Source organism: Rhinopithecus roxellana, chromosome 3, assembly GCF_007565055.1.
Source record: "Rhinopithecus roxellana isolate Shanxi Qingling chromosome 3, ASM756505v1, whole genome shotgun sequence".
NCBI lineage: Eukaryota > Metazoa > Chordata > Mammalia > Primates > Cercopithecidae > Rhinopithecus > Rhinopithecus roxellana.
The window spans coordinates 64,621,742-64,644,418 of record NC_044551.1 but is presented as its reverse complement, the minus strand read 5'-3'; the positions used below and the strand labels follow the sequence as shown (position 1 = coordinate 64,644,418).

Sequence of the window (22,677 nt, the reverse complement as noted above, 5' to 3'; positions counted from 1 at the left end):
TCAGGAGACTGAGGTGGGAGGGTCACTAGCCTGGGAGGCAGAAGGGTTGCAGTAAGCCAAGATCGTGCCATTGAACTCAAGCCTGGTTGACAGAGTGAGACCCTGTCTCAAAAAACAACAAAAAACAAACAAAAAAAACAGAAAGGCAGGATGAACAATTAAAATGCTATTTTGAAAAACAATGTAATGGGGAAGCAGAACAAGAAAAGGAAACGGAAAAATGTGCCGAACATTCTTTTTTATAAAGTAACATCAACAAACAAAAATCTCTGACTATAGCAAATCCTATTTATTCCAATTTTAAAAATTAACAAAACAGCAAATGCTCAGATAGAGACTAATCATTTAATGTGAAATTAACATATCAACAATAACTGCCTTATAAATGCTCCTAATGATTTAAAAGACAAAACAGCACTTGCTGAAGTCTGTAATGACCTCAGTTGCTACAGAAATTGAAACTTTCTATCTCACTAGACTTGAAGACTTATTTAAGACAACTACTTAAACCTTTCCTTCTTGAAGCTTCTTTGTCCAGCTACCATGACATTACACTTCCAGTTTTCTTCTTTCTTCTTTGGCTTCCTCTATTAAAATCTCAATAATGAGTCTCTCAGAGCTTGGCCCTGAGGCCCTTTCTTCCCCACACTCTAACTAAAAGTGATGTCATCATGGCTTTGTGTACTGAGAACACCCTATTTTACATGGTCTCATAATCCTTATTAAAAACTTTTGGGACCTGGTGAGTTTTGGAATTCCTTTTCTTCCCTTATTTTTTAAATAAAGATATACAGTATTGTTTAGAATGCCATATACTTCATTCATAATACTACCAGCAGGATCTGTAGTGGCATCTGTTTATCAAACACATTAATATTTCTAAAGGAAAATATACATAGCATAACTCAGAGCTCTTCAGATTCAGAATTGTGGATAAGGAACTGTGGACATTATGTCTGGTCCAGATTACTTGGCTCCCCCAAAACTGCCCTCCTGATGTCACCAATTACGTTATCTCATAGGCGTCTTAATATTAACATGTTCAAAAGTGAACATCTGATCCCTTCCTTCCATCAGATGAATCCTTCCTTCCATTAGATGAACAGTTCTTCATCTAATCTTCCCTATTTATCTCTTTCCACATAGATTTAACAAGCTAAAACCTGGAAGGGATCCTGATCTGCAGAATTCCTCAACCCATCCCATCCCTGCCATCTCCAATGCATTCACTTCTCTCCTTCTTTAAGACCACTATGTTGGCCTGCATTCTTCTCACCTGACTACTATACTGACTTCCAAACTGGACTCTTGATTCTCCTTTAGCCATACTCTAATCAATTCTTCACTAAACTGCCAGAATTATCTTTAAATGTAGATCAGATCATGTCACATCCCTGCCTAAAACCCTTAGGCAGCTTCTAGCTGCTCTTAGAAGAAAACCTAAATTCTTTTGCCATTAAAAGTAATGGCAAAAACTGCAATTACTTATGCACCAACCTAATAAAACCTGGTCCTTGCATATCAATTCAACCTCATTTCTCACTACCATTTTCCCTTACTCAGGTTTAGTAAGCATTTTTTACTTTCCAGAATGTAACAGTTCTTTTGTATCCTCTGGGCCTTCATACTCGTGATCCCCAAAGCCTGTAACACTCTTGCCCTATTGCTTCATTCGTACTCATTCTTCAAGTCCCAGTTTTAAACGTCACTTATCTTAAAAGGCCTTTCCTGACTCCCTAATCCAAATTAAGTCACTCCTATTATTCTATCTCATGGAAGCCTATTATTTTCCTTTGCAATACTTGTACTAATTTATAACTTTATATTTAAGCATGTATTTAATGTCTGCCTCCCTCCTCTATACTGTAAATGCCATCTCAAGCACGGAGATATCTGTCTTATTTACAGATGTACTACATACACACCAGCATCTAACAGAGCCTATGCCATTGTGGGTAAAAAGACGGATACGCACATACATGCACACAAGTATGCAAGACATTGCTTTCTAAGATATGAGTTGTTCACTACCTCAAATGGGAAGACATAATGAAGACCTAGAGTCCAAAAATTCAAATTCACAAAGTCCTTCTTTCATACTAACTAAGTGCCTACCATGATCTGGGAACTATTTTAAATGCTGAGGATATAGCAGTAAACAAAACAAATCCATCCTTGCTCTCATTAACTTAAATTTTAGTGGAGAAAAACAGATAAAAAATATAGGTAAAAGAGCCCATGTGCTTCACTATGTTTCTGGCCCCTCAGACATAACTAAGAACATTCCAAAAAGGGATTTATCCACCAGCCTCAGGACTACAGTGAAAACGATGTAAAATAGCTGCAGCCAACCCATAATGAACATGCAGCCTGAGAAAGAAATAAACCTTTGATATTGCAAGCCACTGAGATTTCTGGGGCCTTGTGTCACCTCAGCATACTTACTCTGACCTGATTGATACAGGAATAAAATTATTGGTATGTAAGATCACGATAGGTGCTAAGCAGGAAAATAAAACAAGGAAAAGGACAAGAAGCAGGGGCAGTGGAGAGTGGAAATGTTAGGTATGAGTCCTAAAAGGCAGCCACCTTAAATGAGGCCTTTAATTAAGGTTCTGAGAACACTACACCAAATATAATTTATCCCAAGCTAATGGAAGGCAGACATTTTTGTCTGTCTTCCCTCAATAATATATAAATTATTTAAGACCAGGGGTTTTTTGGGTTGTTTTATTGACTGTTGTAGCCTCAGTACTAAGTCACTTCCAGTTTTCTTATTAATGCTTCTTAAGCACTGTCTTCATCATGTACCAATGCCCTCATTTTCCCCAATTATCTTTATACAGGCTCTTCTGATCTACCTGTATAATTCCTTATGACATTATAATTATTGCATCTTGGTCCTCAATCTCCAAAACAAGACATGTATTTTTAAAACAGCATCATTAAAACATTGAGATTGTGCATTTTAAAATTTCTAACACTAAAAAATTATATAAGAGAAAAAATTAATCAATATACACAAATATAAATGTCCTGTTTCCAATCTGAAACCTTAAAATACCTACCTGAGCTGTTTCTGTCATTTTCTGTTCAAAATCAGCTTTTGCTAATGCGTATTTTTCCACATAGAGTTTATAGGTATCTGTAGCTTTCTTAGACTTAACAGCTGCCTGTAATAAAAAAAGAAAAAGAAAAAGAAAACCAACACTTTTAACTGTGCAGTGACCTTTTTTCTTTCCTAATGTAAGTTAATATAAATAACAAATTAAAATACATTTTAAGAGTTCAATATGACATATAACTAACTTTGATACCTGTTGTGAGGCCCTTGTTAGTCTTTTTTTATTGTTATTGTTACAGTCAGCCAAAAAGTCAGGAATTAAACACTGATTGTCTTTTCTGTTTGATGGAATATGCTTTGAAAAGTTAAAGTACTCTCATTTTAAATCCCAGACTAAGATTACATAATTACATGATAATGCTAAAGTGTTACTAAGATATGTTAACACAGTGTCGGAGAGAAACTTCCAGACAACATACAAAAATGTCACAAAACCACCAGAACCCGCTTGACACTCCTTTTCGCAGCTGTGAATTTTCCTCTCGCAGCATACATATATTTCATTCAATGTCTGATTAAATACTATAAACCGATCTCGAAAGTTGTGAAGACTGTTTTCCTTGATGTTTCTCAGCTTCCATTATGCTCCAGCAAATACAGAAACTTGTTTTTAATTTTTGCCTATTTTTTCAAGACTTAAAAAACAAAACTGTTACAATAATATAGTTCTGGTTTTATAAAAGTTACTTATTTAATTAAAAAAGTTAAGCAGTACTGTATAACCTATAAACAAAACTGGAATAAAGTAACACAGCCACAGAAGTTAGGGTAAATTATAAGAAGATAGGCATCTGAGAAAGGAAAAGATTATGTATAGTTTGTAGGTTGAAGCATATATACAGCTATCAAGAAGCTTGATATTCTCAAAGGTCTAATCAACTTGGATACAGGAAGATGGAAGGATGTGGCTGGACTAAATAAGAGTTTAAAGGAGATCAAAGAAAGACAAGCTGTAGGATTTCAAGATATAAAAATCCCCATTTTCTTGACTAGGTAACAGATGGGTCCAGTTATGAGTGAGAAACAGTAGGGTAGGGTTGGGAGCTTAAGGAGAACAAAAAAAGTTTCCAACTGTAATTGTGGAGGATGCAACAGGTCATGACTAGATGAGTAAAAGTATTGCTAAGTGCCACTCAGGTCCAAAGAAAGCTGTAAAATACTTAATTTGTTTAAAGCTGATCAGTACCAATATGTAATTATCTCAAGCCACGATCAGGAATCTAAAAACAAAAACTACAAAGAGAAAACTGGGTTTACCCTGGGATTTGGGCTTGGTTAAGAGGTACATATAGTCCTACTCCCTACACAAGCAACTTTGTTCTCTCTCTAAAATATAACTGTTTATACTATATTAAGTATATATGTTTTGTACTTTCCTGCCTTCTTAAAGAATATAGGATGCCACTTTACCATGAAATGTAAACAAAGCTGATTTTGGAACCAGAAGAAATTCGACTGAAATTCTGCCTCTGCCATTTACACTACTGCCCCTTTATCCATGGGGAATACATTCCAAGATCCCAGTGGATGTCTGAAGCCGTGGATGGTACAGACTCTATATTATATACCATTTTTTTCCTATACATACATAACTATGATAAAGTTTCATTTATAAATTAGGCACAGTAAGAGATTAACAACAATAATATAACAATTATAACAACATACTGTAATAACATCATGTGAATATGGTCTCTCTCTAAATATTCTACTATATTGGACAGTGGGTAACTGAAACCAAGGAAAGTGAAATCTCAGCACTGTACTACCCAACTGACCTTGTCTTAGAAATTTATACAGTTCTCTCATTCCTAAAAAGGGAACAATATCACCTTTTTTTTTTTTCAAGTTGTGGTAGTAATGAAATGTAGTTATATACAATTCTTGGAACAGGGTCTGGCATACAGTTAAATTTAAAAATAAATAGTGCCTGCTTTTATTATGGTTTCTAACAAGAAATGTCATCAAGAAAATATATCATCATATTTTGCTGTTATATAAAGATATAACCGAGTTACTGAGTTGTACTGATCTGTCTATCCCTAGTGAAAGTGACTAAAACCTGTAACAATTTTCCAGTTTGCTCCTATAGATTTTTTTGTTTTACTCTTTTCCCAGTTCCACACAGCTGACATTATTTTATACCAGTTACTGTACTGGAATCCTCTAATATCCTGCCCCTGTTCAAATACATAACAGCTAAATGAAATGGACAGTTTACCGAGTACCTTCGCAAGAAACCCAGATAACCAAGTTTGCTAGAATTTATTTTAAAAACAATTATAATGGCATGCTTAATATGGGTTTCCTTTTGGATTTTTTTATGCAAATAAATTTTAGTTTGTTCTTCTAATACCTGTATTTTCAGTAAGTATAAGAGCAATTACACAACCTACAGTCTTCAGAGTGATTTTTTTTTTTTTTTTTTTTTTTGAGATGGAGTCTCATTCTATGGCCTGGGCTGGAGTACAATGGTGCAATCTTGGCTCACTGCAACTTCCGCCTCCTGGATTCAAGCGCTTCTCCTGCCTCAGTCTCCCAAGTAGTTGGAATTACAGGTGCAAACTACCACGACCAGCTAATTTTTGTATTTTTAGTAGAGATGGGGTCTCACTCACCATGTTGGCCAAGCTGATCTCGAACTCCTGACTTCAAATGATCCACCCGCCTAGGCCTCCCAAAGTGCTGGGATCACAGGCATGAGCCACTGCACTGGGACTTCAGAGTGATTTTTAATGACACAGCCTAGCAAAATGATGTAACCCTACTGAAAGCCCCTTCTTTGCTTGTTCCTAATACCTCATCCTGATACCTACCTTTTTTCTTTTTCTCTGCTGCTCATTAAATTATTGCTTAATAATTTATATGCCAGCTGTTGATAAAGACAAGTTGTAATCATTCCTAATAGAGATATTTACAAGTCAAAAGGAGACCCATAAAATTGGAAAATTCCAAAAATACCTAATTATAATGACTGTGCCTATACTTTTAAAAGTAATTTACTGGGCGGGCATGGTGGCACATGCCTATAATCCCAGCACTCTGGGAGACCAAGGCAGGAGGAATCACTTGAGACTAGGAGTTCAAGACCAGACTGGGCAACAAAGTAAGACCCTGTCTCTACAAAAATTTTAAAAACTAAAAAATAAAATACAGTAAAAATTTTTTAAAAATAAGCCAGGTGCAGTGGCTCATGCCTGTAACCCGAGCTCTTAGGAAGGCAGAGGCGGAGAATAGCTTGAGCCCAGGAGTTCGAAACCTGCCTGGGCAATACAGTGAGACCCCATTCTCCAAAATTAAAATAAAATAAAATAAATTATCCAGGCACAGTGGCACACACCTGTGGTCCTAGCTACTCAAGAAGCTGAGGCAGAATCACTTGAGCCCAAGAGTTCAAGGCTGCAGTGAGCTATGATAGCACCACCACACTCCAGCCCGAACAACAGAGACCCTGACTCAAAAAACAAAAAAACAAATACCATAAAAATAAAATATAATGGGAAAGACTGTGTGAAATAAATTACTTTTTAAAAAATAAATTTCTTTTAATAGCAATTTCTTTTGAGACAAACACCTAGCAGGTTTTCTTTTTATAGATTGTGTACAAAATAAGATACCACACCTTCTCAACTTACCATTCAACCCTCTCTCTAACTTCTTGTTCTGTACTATTTAATATGTCTTGGCTCTCCAAGAAAAACAAAGCTTCTTGAAGACAGAAACAATAACATATATTTAGCCTTTAATAACTTCAATAGTTCCCAGCATGGTGATAGGTTAGGAACTAAACATTTATTTACTGTTGCATGCAAAGTATCACTTCATAATATAATAGCAAATCAGAAAAATATTTGAATAAGTCATTTTAAAAAGTAAGCATCTATTCTAAAGCCTATAGCTAAAAGAAACTCAAACCAATTTTCTTATATTAATGAAGTGGAAGAATTCAAATAATATTTTGCTATGATTATTTTCCAAGTAAATATATATGCTGTGTTATGGACAATACAATGATAGGTTCTCACTAACAAGAAATTTATAACCTAACAGAAATAAAGGATGACTGCATGGAGGAACATTACTACTTATAAAAGACATGTATTTCTAAAGTATAAACAAAGTAATTATTTTATAACACTATGCATCAAACATTATAGGCCTTTAAGAGATGGAGGGAAGATCCTGAAAAATTTCATCTTCCTATACTCAAGTAGTCTCTAGAATTCTAACTAATTTTGCTACTCAAATCTCTACTGAGTCAAGAGGGATAAAACTATTGGCTTTTACACCAGCATATTTTCATAAATCCTGGTCTATACATTCAGCACTTATTTGTTCACTACTTCTGGCTATAAAACTATTATCTTTATCTCAAAGGTTAACGGCTGGATCTAAATCAAAATTCTAAACAAAGAAGTTTTATGAAGCATACCCTCTGATATTAGGAAATTATAAAATTTTATTTCTTATTTGAAAGCATGAAGAAAGAAGGTCCACTTTTTAAGTTCTAACATATTTTTTCAATCAGCTTTTTTTTTTCTTTTCTTTTCTTTTTTTTTTTTTTGAGACAGGGTATCACTCTGTCACGCAGATTAGAGTGTAGCCTCAAACTACTGGGCTCAAGTACCTCAGCCTCCCAAGTACCTAGGACCATAGACACATGCCACTATGCCTGGCTAACTTTTATTTATTTATTTTATTTTTTTTGTAGAGATGGGATCTCACTGTTGTCCTGGCTGGTTTTGAACTCCTGAGCTCCTGCCTTGGCCTCCCAAAGTGCTGGGATTACCGGCATAAGCCATCGTGCCCAGCTTAGCTCTCACTCTTGAAAGGTAAAATTGATATGCCAGAGACAGAATCTTAAGGAAATTACAAATCAACTTTAAGAAGCATCTTTAATACAAGATGATAGGGATTTTTAAAAAATGAAAGAAAAAAGAAATAGAGAAGCATCTTAGAAAACTGACAAAAGAGACAAAAGAAGCACTAATAAATAAATTTGTTTTCTTTTTTTTTTTTTTTTGGAGACAGGATCTCACTCTGTCTTCTGGGCTGGAGTGCAGTGGTGCAATCATGGCTCACTGCAGCCTCAACCTCCTGGAATCAAGCAATCCTCCTCCTGCCTCAGCCTCCTGAGTAGTTAGGTCAACAGGTATGCACCACCAGTCTTGCTATTGTAGGCCCAGGCTGGAGTACAATGGCGCAATCTCACACTGACTAATTTTTTAAAAAACCTTTTGTACAGATGGGGTCTCACTATGTTGCCCAGGCTGGTCTCCAACTCCCAGCCTCAAGCGATCCCTCCACCCTGGCCTCCCAAAGCACTGGGATTACAGGCATGAGCCACCATGTCCCACCAGAAACATGTATATTTTTTGAAAGCAAGACACATCTTTCACAAGAAACAGCTACACAATACTAAAAATAGTCAAAACAACTTTCTAAATAACATATTATGCTGAGTTAGTAATGCTATAAATTCTTAGGGTAGAATTATAGAAAGTGAATGGCCTCATCATAAAAAAGTGACAACTTTTGTAAAGTCATTATTAAAAGGGAAGTTGGGCCAGGTGTGGTGGCTCATGCCTGTAATCCCACCACTTTGGGAGACCGAAGCAGGAGGATGGCTTGAGAGTAGGATTTTGAGACCAGCCTGTGCAACACGAGACCTTGTGTCTACGATTTTTTTATTATTATTATTGAGATGGAGTTTCACTCTTGTTGCCCAGGCTGGAGTCCAATGGCACGATCTCGGCTCACCACAACCTCCGCCTCCTGAGTTTAAGAGATTCTCCTGCCTCAGCCTCCCAAGTAGCGGGGATTACAGGCATGCACCACCACGCCTGGCTAATTTTGTATTTTTAGCAGAGACGGGGTTTCACCATGTTGGTCAGACTGGTCTCAAAGTCCCAATCTCAGGTGATCCGCCTGCTTCGGCCTCCCAAAGTGCTGGGATTACAGGCGTGAGCCACTGCCCCCAGCCTTTTTTTTTTGAGACTGAGTTTCACTCTTGTTGCCCAGGCTGGAGTGTAGTGGCGCAGTCTTGGCTCACTGCAACCTCCACCTCCCCAGTTCAAGAGATTCTCCTGCCTCAACCTCCTAAGTAGCTGGGATTACAGGCATCCACCACCCACCCGGCTAATTTTGTATTTTAGTAGAGACGGGGTTTCACTATGTTGGCCAGGCTGGTCTTGAACTGCTGACATCAGGTAATCTACCTGCCTCGGCCTCCCAAAGTGCTGGGATTACAGGCATGAGCCGCCATGCCTGGCCTACAAATCTTTTTTTTTTTTTATTGGCTGTGCATGGTGGCACATGCCTGTAGTTCCAGCCACTCTGGAAGCTGAGGTGGAAGGACTGCTCAAGTCTGGGAGTTCAAGGTTACAGTAAGCCGTGATTGTGCCACTGCACTCCAGCCTGGAAAACAGAGAGAAACCCTGTCTTGAAAAATTAATTCACTAGTTAATTAATTCACTAATTAATTAAAATAAAAGGGAAGTTGGAGCATTTGTTCTTAAGAGGAAACTGTGCTTTAAAAGTAATAGCTACTTTCTTCTCATAAGCAAAAGAGTGGCTTTAATACACTAACTATGATAATAAAACAAATCTAAGTTTTGTTCCTTTCCTTAGCATTATAAATTTATTAATATACTACTAAAAACATTTTAAGTGCCTATGACTTTTATAGTACAATCCATGAAGCCAGTACATACATATAAAATAAGTACTTAGTCAATAGTCCACAAACATGAGTACCTACTAAGTGGTGTTTTATAAAAATAAAGGCTTGTGGCCAGGTGTGGTGGCTCACACCAGTGATCCCAGCACTTTGGGAGGCTGAGGCCAGCAGATCACCTGAGATCAGGAGTTCAAGATCAGGCTGGCCAACATAGTGAAATCCCATCTCTACTAAAAATACAAAAATTAGCTGGGCATGGTGACGCGTGCCTGTAATCCCAGGTACCTGGGAGACTGAGGCAGGAGAATCGCTTGAATCCAGGAGGCAGAGATTGCAGTGAGCCAAGACCATGCCACTGCACTCCAGCCTGGGTAACAGAGTGAGACTCCATCTTAAAAAAGAAAAGAAAAAAAAAAAAAAAGCCTGTGAATGAGTGAATGATAACCAAATTATGTTATAACAGCTATAGTATTTATGTTAAGTCACAAAAAAATTATTCAAAGATCTATGACTTTTAAAACAATCTACATTCATATTAATAAAAACCTTACGATAGGCCAAAATAACTGACTTGGATCAAAATATATTACAAAGCAGAGAACCCACTAACAATATCTAATATCACAAGCAAAGATGCCATCTCTGAGGAGACCAATTAGAAAAAAGCATCCCTTCCTCTGAGTAGTCCATCCCACCAAAGTCCATCCCTGTGAAGCATAGGGTGAATTTCAGCCAACTCACAACCCTTGGACACAACTACATGCTCCACTCCTGCTCAATATTTTAATAAAAAAGAAATCATGAGCTGGGCCTGGTGATTCACACCTGTGATCCCAGCTATTCGAGAGGCTGAGACAGTGAGGTGATCGCCTGAGCTCAGCAATTCCAGGCTGCAGTAAGCTATGATCATACCACCACTGTACTCCAGCCTGGGTGACACAATGAGACCTCATCTCTAGGAAAAAAAAAAAAAAAAGTCCTTTAATTGCATGTAAATCATTACATTAAACTTGTTTTGGTTTATATGAAAAGACTCAGAATCATTTATTTACGTGTAATCTCTAGTCACCATATATTTTTTGAGTGGTCACGGCATACTAGGTACTATGGTAAGCCCACTGGGGTTCACAAAAGAGAACAGTACTTTAACTCAGCAGTACTTTAACCCTCTGGAAAGTTTTAACTAATTTAGATCACAGACATTTGCATTAATGATATGCAACCCATACCAATTCACTGTTGGTCATGAATGTTATAGTATCTACTAAGAGTAAACTGCTCCTGTGACTTACATTTTTTAAAGTAATTATTTTATTTTGAATATGGTCAGCTCCAGCCCCATTCCCCTTACTTTCTCCCCACAGGTAATTTCCATCATGTGCTTATTGTTTACTGTCCCCATACATGTCCCTAATACTTTACTTGTATATAAATAGCATTTTTTTTCAGTTTTGTACAAGAGTTTAGAAAAAAAAATCAAATCATAACAAAGTTGACTTGGCTTCTCTTTGAGCCTCCTGGATCACCGTCTGTCTGTGGCTCTGGCCAGTCCTGCCTCTCCACCACAAACATTGTTTTAGCTCTCCTAGGCCTCTGCCTGTCTCCCAGCCTGAACTCCATTTACATATGGAGTGTGAACACAAAGTTAGAGTGAGGCTGCTTCAGGGCCCCAGGCCCATGCGTCCATCCAGACTCCGAGTGGAGTGTAGGGCTTCCAGGGCAGAGAGGGGTAGGAGGGGCAAACCCTGCCCAGGCAGTCCTCACATTGGATAGGGCATCAAACAGCATCCCAAGGGCTCGCCCTCCCTTTCCCCCCAACTCTAACTCTGGTGAAGAGGGAGCAGCTGTCACCAGAGCCTATACTGGTGAAGGTTGTGGCTCAGCACCAAACGAACATCAACGGTGAACCTGAGGGCATCCAGCATTGGGAGCAGGTTGAGAAGGGTTGGGTCACTGGGGTCACTGAACCAGGATTTGATGGTGATGGCCTTGTCTGGATGGCTCCTGTAAGCCGCTGGGGAGTTATCCAGGATCACGATGCTGGAGAGGTCACTGTGGACCACAGAGAGGTGCTTGATGTAGCTGCCCAACTCCGAAGTGCAGTGCTGTCTGTAGTATCTCCTCTTAAGAATGCTTCTTCTAATTGTCCAGTAAATCTGCCACAACAGAGCCATAGATCTCCATGCTTGCTATAAAGACCACCAGCTCCCACCACTGGCTCACCACGTCCAAGAAGAAATCCACATGGGGCCTTTAATGTACAAAAAAACGCACAGGATGTTTGTCTATTACCACCTTGAGGATGAAGTCAGGAGGCGTTGCACGCCGGACTGTGAGCCTCAGGACCCCATCATGGTGAGAATGAGTAAGCGTCTCATCCGGATCCAGCACGAGGATATTCCTCTTCACCTAACCGATTCCGGGACAAGAAGATAAGGGGAGGATATCATATCGAACAGTTTGATGCTGAATTACCGTGCAGATATGCCAGAGTTTGTTGGCGAAGGCCACGAACGTGCGCAGCCCCAGCAGACACCACGTCCGCATCATCCTGATGACCCTGGCACTGCGGGCACCACCGGCCCCGGCCCCGGCCCCCCCCCCCCCCCCCGGCGGCACAGCTCCGTCAGCTCCCCGTCGCCGGGAGGGGGAACAGCAGCCCTGAGTGGTAGGAGAGGCTGCAGAGAGGGGCACGGAGCAAGCGGCTCAGAAAGTCACCCCTGGTGAGGTTTTGGAAAGCCCAGCGGAACCGGGAGCTGGCGGACAGGCGTGGGCAGCCTGAGGGGGCCCATGTGGGCTGGGAGCGGCGCCAACGGCTTCCGGGAAGTTGCGGGCCAAGACGCGTTAGGCTAGGATTGGGTCCTCGGAGATCAGGAGGGAAGGGGAAGGATAATTGGGGGAGGGGACAGTAGTGGAGGGGAATGTAGGGGAGGGAGCAAGGATGAAGGGGCAAGGGAAGGGGGAAAGCAGAGTCAATAGCTTTTTTTTTTTCTTTACAGAGAATTAAAGGTTATGTAAAAGGCATCAAATTCTACAAATCCTTTTGAAAGTTTTTCTTGTTCATTATGCCTTTTACATTTACTCACGTTAATACATATCATTCTTTTTTAATGTGAATCCATCACCTAGCTTCAAGACTCAATCTATTCTTTCCCCTTTTCTGTGCAAGAGTAGTATTTAAACTACTGTATTGTGTCCCATTATATGAAATACATACAGGAATTTTCGTTGTTTTTTTTTTTTTTTTTTTTTTTTTTTTTGAGACAGAGTTTCACTCCTGTTGCCCAGGCTGGAGTGCAGTGGTGTGATCTTGGCTCACAGCAACCGCCGCCTCCCAAGTTCAAGTGATTCTTCTGCCTTAGCCTCCTGAGTAGCTGGGATCACAAGCGCCCGCCATTGCACCTGGCTAATTTTTGTCTTTTTAGCAGAGAAGGGGTTTCGCCCTGTTGGTCAGGCTAGTCTTGAATTCCTGACTTCAGGTGATCCGCCCGCCTTAGCCTCCCAAAGTGCTGGGATTACAGGTGTGAGCCACCACGCCTGGCCAACAGGATTTTTTTTTTCAATTTGACAATTGATCTATGATTAGAGGAGCTGCTATGGTTTCAATGTTTATGAAACTTAATCCCCAATGTGGTGGTACTGAGGGGTGGGGCCTTTAATAGCTGATTCGGTCATGAGGGCTCTGCCCTCATAAATAATCTATTAATGGATGAATGGGTTCATGAATCAATGGATTATCATGGGAATAGGACTGACAGTTTTATAAGGAGTGGAAGAGAGACCTAAACACACTCAGTCCCCTCATATGAGGTCCTGCACCTTCTAAGAATTCAGCAGACTCCCCACAAGCAAGAAGGCCCTCACTAGATGTAGCCCCTCAACCTTGGACGTCCTTCTCATCCTCCATAACTGTAAAAAGTAAATTCCTTTCTTTATAAATTATCCAGTTTCAAGCCAGACATGGTGGCTCATAGCACTTTGGGAGGCCAAGGCAGGCAGATAACTTGAGGTCAGGAGTTTAAGACCAGCTTGGCCAACATGGTGAAACCCCATCTCTACTACAAACACAAAGATTAGCCAGGCGAGGTGGCACACAACTGTAATCCCAGCTACTCAAGAGGCTGAGTCACCAGAATTGCTTGAACTCAGGAGTTGGAGGTTGCAGTGAGCTGAGATGCCACTACTGCACCCTAGCCTGGGTGACAGAGTGAGACTTTGTCTCAAAAAAAAAAAAAATAATAATAATAATTACCCAGTTTCAGGTATTCTGTCATAAGCAACAGAAAACAAACCACGCCAGGAGTCTAATACATTTACATGTATTATGATTATTTCTTTCAAATTATTTTGAGTTTTCTCTTTACTGACAAAGCATTTCCTTTTTTTAACTTTTATTTTAGGTCAGGGGAACATGTGAACTTTTGTTATACAGGTAAACTGTGTGTCACGGGGGGGTGGTGCACAGCTTATGTGTCATCCAGGTAATAAGCACAGTAACTGATAGGTATTTTTTTCTGATCCTCTCCTTTTTCCCACCCTCTCCCCTCCAGTAGGTCCCAGTGTCTGTTGTTCCTCTCTTTCTATGTGTTCTCATTGTTTAGCTCCCACTTATAAATGAGAACATGCAATATTTGGTTTTCTGTTCCTGCATTAGTGTGCTAAAAATAATGGGCTCCAGCTCCATCCATGTTCCCACAAAAGACATAATCTCATTATTTTTTGTGGCTGCATAGTATTCCACAGTGAATATGTACCATGTTTTCTTTATCAAATGTCACTGATGGGCATTTAGATATTGTGAATAGGGCTGCAATTAATATTCACATGCATGTGTCTTTATGGTACAATGATTTATATTCCTTTGGGGATATATCCAGTAATGGGATTGCTGGCGTGAATGGCAGTTCTGTTTTTAGCTCTTTGAAGAATCACCAGACACTGCTTTCCTCGATGGCTGAACTAATTTACACTCCCACCAACAGTGTATAAGCATTCCCTTTTCTCCACAACCTTGCCAGCATCTCTTATTTGACTTTTTAATAATAGTCATTCTGACTAGTGTGAGATGGTATCTCATTGTAGTTTTGATTTGCATTTCTCTGATCATCAGTGATGTTGAGCTTTTTTCATATGCTTGTTGGCTGCATGTATGTCTTCTTTTGAGAAGTTTCTGTTCATGTCCTTTGCCCACTTTCTAACAGGGTTGTTTTGTAAATTTAAGTTCCTTACAGATGCTGGATATTAGACCTTTATTGGATGCATAGTTTGCAAACATTTTCTCCCATTCTACAGGCTATTTGCTCTTTTGATAGTTTCTTTTGCTGTGCAGAAACCGTTACGTTTAATCAGATTCTATTTGTCAATTTTTGCTTTTGTCGCAATTGCTTTTGGTGTCTCTGTCATGAAATCTTTGCCGGTTCCTATGTCCAGAATGGTATTGCCTTGATTGTCTTCCAGAGTTTTTATAGTTTTGAGTTTTACATTTAAGTCTTTAATCCATCTGCAGATGATTTTTGTATATGGCGTAAAAAAGGGGTCCAGTTTCAATTTTCTGCATATGGCTAGCCAGTTATCCCAGAACCATTTATTGAATAGGGAATCCTTTCCTCATTGCTTGTTTTTGTCGGTTGACAGACCATTTCTTTAAAGTGCTCCATTATTATCTTCAGATTTTCTTCCAAGCACTTGATCTTACCAAAAGGTATCACTAAAAGATTTTCAGACTATAATCAAAGCCATTACTTCCTCAAATGGTCCTTAAATGGTCTGTTAACTGAAATATCAAAGCATCGTAGCTGTCCAATCATGCAACGACGTTTGCACAGGCAATTAAACTACACCATAAATGCTATCTTATCAACAATGACTATACAATACCATCAACTGAAAATGCATTCTGATTTCATATGAGGAAAAAAAAAACCTCCATTTTCTTTTTCTCTGAGGCCTAGGTCTGAATTTATTTAACTTACTTAATACCTACAATGTACTTTCAATATGAGGGCTCTTGAATTTCTTCAATTCTGAAACATTTTGAGCTGTTAACTCTACAATTACTTGTCCCTCCATCTCCTCCATTTTTTTCCTTCTGAAATTAGTATTAGATGAATGTTGGTAACATTTGCTTCTCCTACTATGCTCTGGGTAAGGTCCCTCCATACTATCTTCAAAACTCATTCTTTGACTGTATCAAGTCTAAAGTTTCTTTTCTCTATTGCTTTTTTAAAAGCTCAATAACCATATTTTTCATTTCTAAGTTTCTAATTAGCTGGATTTTTTTCTATCTAGTAGATTGTTTCATTACGTTTAATTTCTTAATCTTCTTTAATGTAAGTTTATGTTTATTTGAACATCCTCAAGACACATCGTTTTTGTTCATTTTTTATAAATTTAAATTTCATCTGGAGTAAATTCTTATTCCAATTATTGAATTTATTGGTTGCTCTAGTATTAGATTTCTTAGGTGTGCTCTACAATTTTGGTTGTTTGCTCATTCAGAAGAGTTTTTTTTGGATTTTGCCCTCTTTTCTCTTCTCTCTCTCCCTCCATCAGTACTGCTGAACATTCATAGAATAAAACATAAATAGTACCTCCTAGAATTGTGTTATGCTTTCTACTTTACGCTCACCCATCCCCAAGCAGTTTTCAGGTTATCTCCTGCCACCCCTCCAAGGCCCCAATTTCATTTCAGTCTTATGAAGGTAATTTTTAATTACTTCCTTGCAAGAATATTGTAGATACGGCCAAAATCGTCATGAAATGGTTCTTTGGCTTGATTTCAAGTCAGGATTGTGTCTCTGTATCTGTGTCCCTAAATCCCCAACTTCCAATAAGGCTTTAGTTCTTGTCAGCAACCCAAGAGCCTTCTTTTCTCCCCATCTATAGTTTTAGGCAATGAGTCAACCTCTTTGTACCTCATCCCAAGAGGGGAGCTTTTAGTCCCTTTTGCCACATAACAGCCAAATTCCACTGCCCACTTTAGGACTTTTGAGTTCAACAGCTTGCATAATCAATCTCTACGTGCCATTTTGGATTTCTCTTCTATTCTGATCCACAGAGATAAAATATTATTCTTTTTGGACCCTGTTATTTTGTTGTCCCTTTTTATATTTTATTCATAATTGCTATGTCTGAAGCAGAGGGTGTTTTCAAACCATGAATTTACTGTGTCTCATTTTTACCCCTCTCAATTTTTATTATACAAATCCAATTTTTATTTACTATACAAACAATATATTGCTCCAAATTCATTTTTTTCATCTGTGACACAGTCCCCAGAAGGTCCTGAGATCATGTGCCTTATTGCTCCAAATTCTAAATCACCTATTTTCATTTTTCCACATTCCCTTCTTTTTGCCCATGTATGGTCATATATCATATTTCATTGGTTAGTTGTTTAAAATATTTTGGACCTCAGGTATATAGAAATGGATTAATTACATTATCACAAGTCTTTAACAGCCCCTCTTAATTATATGATATTAATTTCTGAGTTGATTTGGTTACCCAGACTTGTAACAGAAGGCTTTCTATCACCATCTATTGTTAAAAATTAACTCTATTATCAACCTTCAATGTAGAACTATTATTCCGTTTAACAGCTTCATCAAAAATAAAGTATCTGTGCATTTAAACATGTAAAAGTATATAAATACACAGCCCTTTTACAGTCATAATCAAACTATTGGTACACTTTGGTTTTCTTTTTTTACAGGATATTTCAAACATTTTACAAAGCTTTCAAAATTATTGCTCCACATGGCTCATTCTTAAATGAGATATACCACATCAAATAAGTAAATGGTTAAACTGTTTTGGAAGGAGAAAAAAAAAAAGCTACTTTCCATTAAAACATAAATGGAAGAAAAGGTTGTGGTTTACCACAATGCTACATAAACGTGCTCAAAGTCAGCAATAAATCACCACAAGTTTAAAGATTATGTGCAAGTACCTATATCTTTCTAAATATACCAAAATCTTGTTTCAAAACAATTTTACCTCATGGTTAAATTTTACACAAAGTAATTACCCCATCAATTATGTTACTACAAAAATATCCTGAAAATGTGTCACTAACATTTAAAAAAATCATTGTTTTTTTGTTGGGTGTGGTTGTTCATGCCTGTAATCTCAGCACTTGGGGAGGCCAAGGCAGGCAGATCACCTGAGGTCAGGAATTCGAGACCAGCCTGACCAACACGGCGAAACCCTATCTCTACTAAAAATACAAAACTAACTGGATGTGGTGTCATGAGCCTGTAATCCCAGCTACTTGGGAGGCTGAGGCAGGAAAATCACTTGAACCCAGGAGCCAGAGGCTGCAGTGAGCCAAGATCGTGCCACTGCACTCAGTCGAGGCAACGAGAGCAAAACTCCGTCTCAAATCAATCATTGTTTTTTATGTGCTTGCTAACCTATTGACCACAGACAACATACTTGACAAATCTCTTGTGTTTTACTTGGGTAAATCACTAGGACTGTAAGGCACAGTGTCTTCATCTTTAAAATGAGATAATTTTGAGTTTGATCTAAATATTAAATGCAATTTTGTATGTCAAGGTGCTTTGAAACCACAGATACGTTATTTTTATCATGATTACCTTTTCTATTTCTCTTTGTGTAGCTCCTTCTTTTTTCAAACGCTCCTGTTCTACACACTTGGCATTGTAACTTTCCTTGGATTTCTGGAGGGCCTGAGTTATGCTCTGAATGGTTTGGACAGCTTCCAGAGTTCCTGCAACTTCTTCTTTAGTCTGTTTAGTAGGAAACGATTCATCAAAATGACCGAACTGTAAAGTATTCAATATCTGACCAATCAATTCTTTAACAAGAAAAAAACTGATACCTTTTTATGAGATTTTACTTGTTCTTCTCCATACTTCTGAACTTCCTTTATTAATTCTTGCAATTTTCTAACAAGATCCAAGTGACAATTTGCTAATTTCTCTGTAGATGTTTTGAATACATCCCATACTGGTGCAAATGTTCTAAGAAAATAAAAATATGGGAATAACTTATTAAAAGTAAAAAAGAAAATTAAGGTTCTAATAAGGAACCAATGGAAACAATAGTGGTATATATGGCAACTTTATTTAGGCAAAAGATGAAACTTAAATACTGAATAAAATGACTGGCAGACTGACCTTGAATTTTTTTATCACTGGTTATTTAAATTTGGTTGTTTTTATCATTGGTTATATTTTTGGACCTCAGGAATATAGAAATGGGTTAATTACACTATCACAACTCTTACTCCTCTTAATTATATTAATTTCTGAGTTGATTTAGTTGTTTAAACTTGTATCAGAAGCCTATCACTGTCTATTGTTAAAAATTAACTGTTATCAAACTTCAATTTAAAACAAGTATTCTATTTAAAATGCTTCATCAAAAATAAAGTTTCTGTGAATTTAAACACTCAAAAGTCCAATTTTTAGATAATTATTCTTTCCATAATTGTTATGGCAATGAGCACATCTCATTTTAAATGTATTAATTATTTTCATTTTTCAAGGAACACATACAAATTTTTTAAAGGAAGATTTAATGACAGTCTATAAAATCACAGGAGACATTTTTAATGCATCTTAATCATTTCAATAAAGTTTATCTTAAGTGAGTTTTTAAAGATCACTGTTACACTGCCTCAGAATTTCAATGAACTTAACAGCCAACCAGAATAAATACACTGCATGTGCGTAAGATAACATTTATAACCTCAAACACTATTGAATGACTAAGTAGTTTTTAAAAAGGAAAAAAATAAATTTCATTTACTTTTGACTACATTGACTGATTCAGCAAGTAGAATTATATTTTCTATCAAGCGAAGAATATATTAATATTCACAGATACTTTAAAAATAAGCATATATTTCACTATGCTTTTGAACTGTTATGTCCTCAATAGGAACCTAGAATCCTCAAGAACTTTGCCTAAATGAACACTGAAAAAGAGGAAGAAATTAACTCACCCAAGTTGTGAATAATTGCTTGCAGATTTTGCTAGTTTTGTCATTGACCTGGAATATGCCTCCTCTATGGTAGCTCTGTTAAATCAAATATCCACATCATAATATCTCTTGTTGAGTGACCAAAAACAGCAAAGTTATCAAAATACAATTAAAAATGCAAAAACAAAAAGATACCTCAAAAATTACATGTTAAAAATAAGTACATATATGTAGTCATGAATTTCTGGCCTATCTTTAACTGTCCTTTCTGGTACAGAACTAAAATAATTTATGTCACACACACAAATTTTTTTGAGACAGAGTCTTGCTCTGTCACTCAGGCTGGAGTATAGTGGTACGATCATAGCTCACCGCAGCCTTGACCTCCTAGGCTTAAGCAATCCTCCCACCTCAGCCTCCTGAGTAGCTGGCACTACAAGCATGCCCCACAACACCCAGCTAATTTTTGTATTTTTTTGTAGAGATGGGGTCTCGCTATGTTGCCCAGGTTGATCTGGAATTCCAGGGCTCAAGCAATCCTCCCATCTCAGCCTCCCAAAGTGCTGAGATCATAGGCATGAGCCACCATGCTCAGCCACAGAAAAAATTTTAATGGAGTCACAACTCTTTTTATCTTTAGTACCAATGCCTATCTGAACAGGAAATATAAGAGTGCTACTTCTTGTATTCTCTCTTTCTCTGTAAGCTGATTCACTGTGTTAAGTGTGTCATTTGTATTTAATACTTCCTTGTTGTACTTAGTTTTATTATTCTTCAACACTGGGATGCACATTTAATAGAACAAGAGATTAATGACAGTCATTTGCACAAAATTAAATATGAATCATCAAGTCTGAAATCCTGAACTTCATTCATGGCTTAATTTATTTTGTGATTAGATCTAAAATATTAGCAAATATTTCACACTAGAATACTATGTTTTATATAACTACCGTTTAGCATATGAGATTTTATTCTGTAAAAAACATCCATAGCCATAAAATATAGAATTCTAAAAGATACAAATTATCCTATAGACATGTCACCTATAAATACAGAATATACATTTTGTATGGCCTCCTTTTTGTTCTATTTTTGAGACGGAGTCTGGCTCTGTTACCCAGGCTGGAGTACGGTGGTGCGATCTTGGCTCACTGTAACCTCACCTCCCGGATTCAAGTGATTCTCCTGCCTCAGCCTCCCGAGTAGCTGGGACTACAGGCACCTGCCACCATGCCCAGCTAATTTTTGTATTTTTAGTAGAGACAGGATTTCACTACATTGGTCAGGCTGGTCTCAAACTCCTGACCTTGTGATCCGCCCCACTTGCCCTCCCAAAGTGCTGGGATTACAGGCATGAGCCACCGTGCCCAGCCTGTATGGCCTTCTTAACACTACAAAACTTAGAGTTTTACCTTTCGCCTGGCTCTTCTCAATGTATGCTACCCTTAATAGAGGAACATTCTACAACCACCATTATCCCTCCATTTACTTTGATTGGTCCAACTAACTTTCTGCTTCTAATTTCTAAATCCAGATCTTCACACTGCTCTTGCACTAACCCATCTGTTCAATATCTAACTACCCCAAACATAATTAAGATATTTGAACCACCTCAAACTCAGAATATCTAAACTCATCTCCAAACTCTTCCCCAACCGAATCTGCACAAAAACCAGCTTTCTAACAAAAACAAAATATTAACAGTAACTGCCTCTCACTGATGGCACTGTGACTCTTTCCTGTTCCTTTAAGCTCTTCTGTCATTTTAAAATACTATTACTACAAGAGTAATATTTTGTTCATCCAAAAAAGTTAATATTTATTAGTATATCAATGGGTAAGTTTAACAGCAAGGTAAAGAGTTTCAATTTCCAGTACAGATTAAACATCCCTCATCAGCCAGGCACGGTGGTTCACGCCTGTAATCCCAGCACTTTGGGAGGCTGAGGCCGGCGGATCACCTGAGGTCAGGAGTTCAAGACCAGCCTGGCCAACATGGTGAAACCCCATCTCTAATAAAAATACAAAAATTAGCTGGGCATGGTGGTGGGTGCCTGTAATCCCAGCTACTTGGGAGGCTGAGGCAGAAGAATCGCTTGAATCCAGGAGGCAGAGGCTGCAGTGAGACAAGATCATGCCACTGCACTCCAGCCTGGGCAACAAGAGCGAAACTCTGCCTCAAATAAATAAACAAACAAACAAGCATCTCTAATCAAAAAACAGAAATTCTCCAAAATCTATATATTTTTTGAGGACCAACATGATGCCAAAAGCAGAAAATTCCACACCTGACCTCATGATAGGTCATGGTCAAAATTCAGTCAAAACTTTGTTTCATGTAGAAAAATTATTAAAATAGGCCAGGTGTGGTGGCTCACGCCTGTAATCCCAGCACTTTGGGAGGCCGAGGTGGGCGGATCATGAGGTCAGGAGATGGAGACCATCCTGGCTAATGCGGTGAAACCCTGTCTCTACTAAAAATACAAAAAAATTAGCTGGGCTTGGTGGCACACACCTGTAATCCCAGCTACTCAGGAGGCTGAGGCAGGAGAATGGTGTGAACTTGGGAGGGAGAGGTTGAAGTGGGCCAAGATCGTGCCACTGCACTCCAGTCTGGGTGACAGAGCGAGACTCTGTCTCAAAAACAAAAAAAAGAAGAAAAAGAAAAATAGTTAAAACATTGTATAAATATTTAAAATATTGTATAAAATTATCTTCAGGCTGTGAGTATATGGTGTGTAGAAAACAAACAAATTCCAAGTTTAGACTTGGGTCTCACCCCCAAGATTACTTGTTATATATATGCAAATACTCCAAAATCTGAAAAAATCCTAATTCTAAAAGACTTCCGGTACCAAGCATTTCAGATAAGGGATACTTAACCTGTAATAGCGAATCAGATTACTGATACAAAAACTT

At 38.2% G+C, this 22,677-nt stretch overlaps 1 protein-coding gene and 1 pseudogene across 2 annotated transcripts in view; both read right to left on the bottom strand.

Annotated features, from left to right (window-relative positions):
* The window catches only part of FCHO2 (FCH and mu domain containing endocytic adaptor 2), a 143,355-nt gene that overhangs the window by 93,109 nt on the left and 27,569 nt on the right, over nucleotides 1-22,677 (bottom strand). Inside the window, exons 3-6 of the mRNA XM_030927399.1 lie at nucleotides 19,777-19,851; nucleotides 18,649-18,790; nucleotides 18,404-18,556; nucleotides 3,069-3,173 (exon numbers count right to left, since the gene is read on the bottom strand). Coding sequence (XP_030783259.1) covers nucleotides 3,069-3,173; nucleotides 18,404-18,556; nucleotides 18,649-18,790; nucleotides 19,777-19,851 — 475 coding nt within the window. The remainder of the gene's footprint in view (nucleotides 1-3,068; nucleotides 3,174-18,403; nucleotides 18,557-18,648; nucleotides 18,791-19,776; nucleotides 19,852-22,677) is intronic.
* On the bottom strand, nucleotides 11,153-12,364 carry LOC104674561 (annotated as a pseudogene). The gene has a single exon (XR_004056360.1). The product of XR_004056360.1 is annotated as a CTD nuclear envelope phosphatase 1 pseudogene (transcript).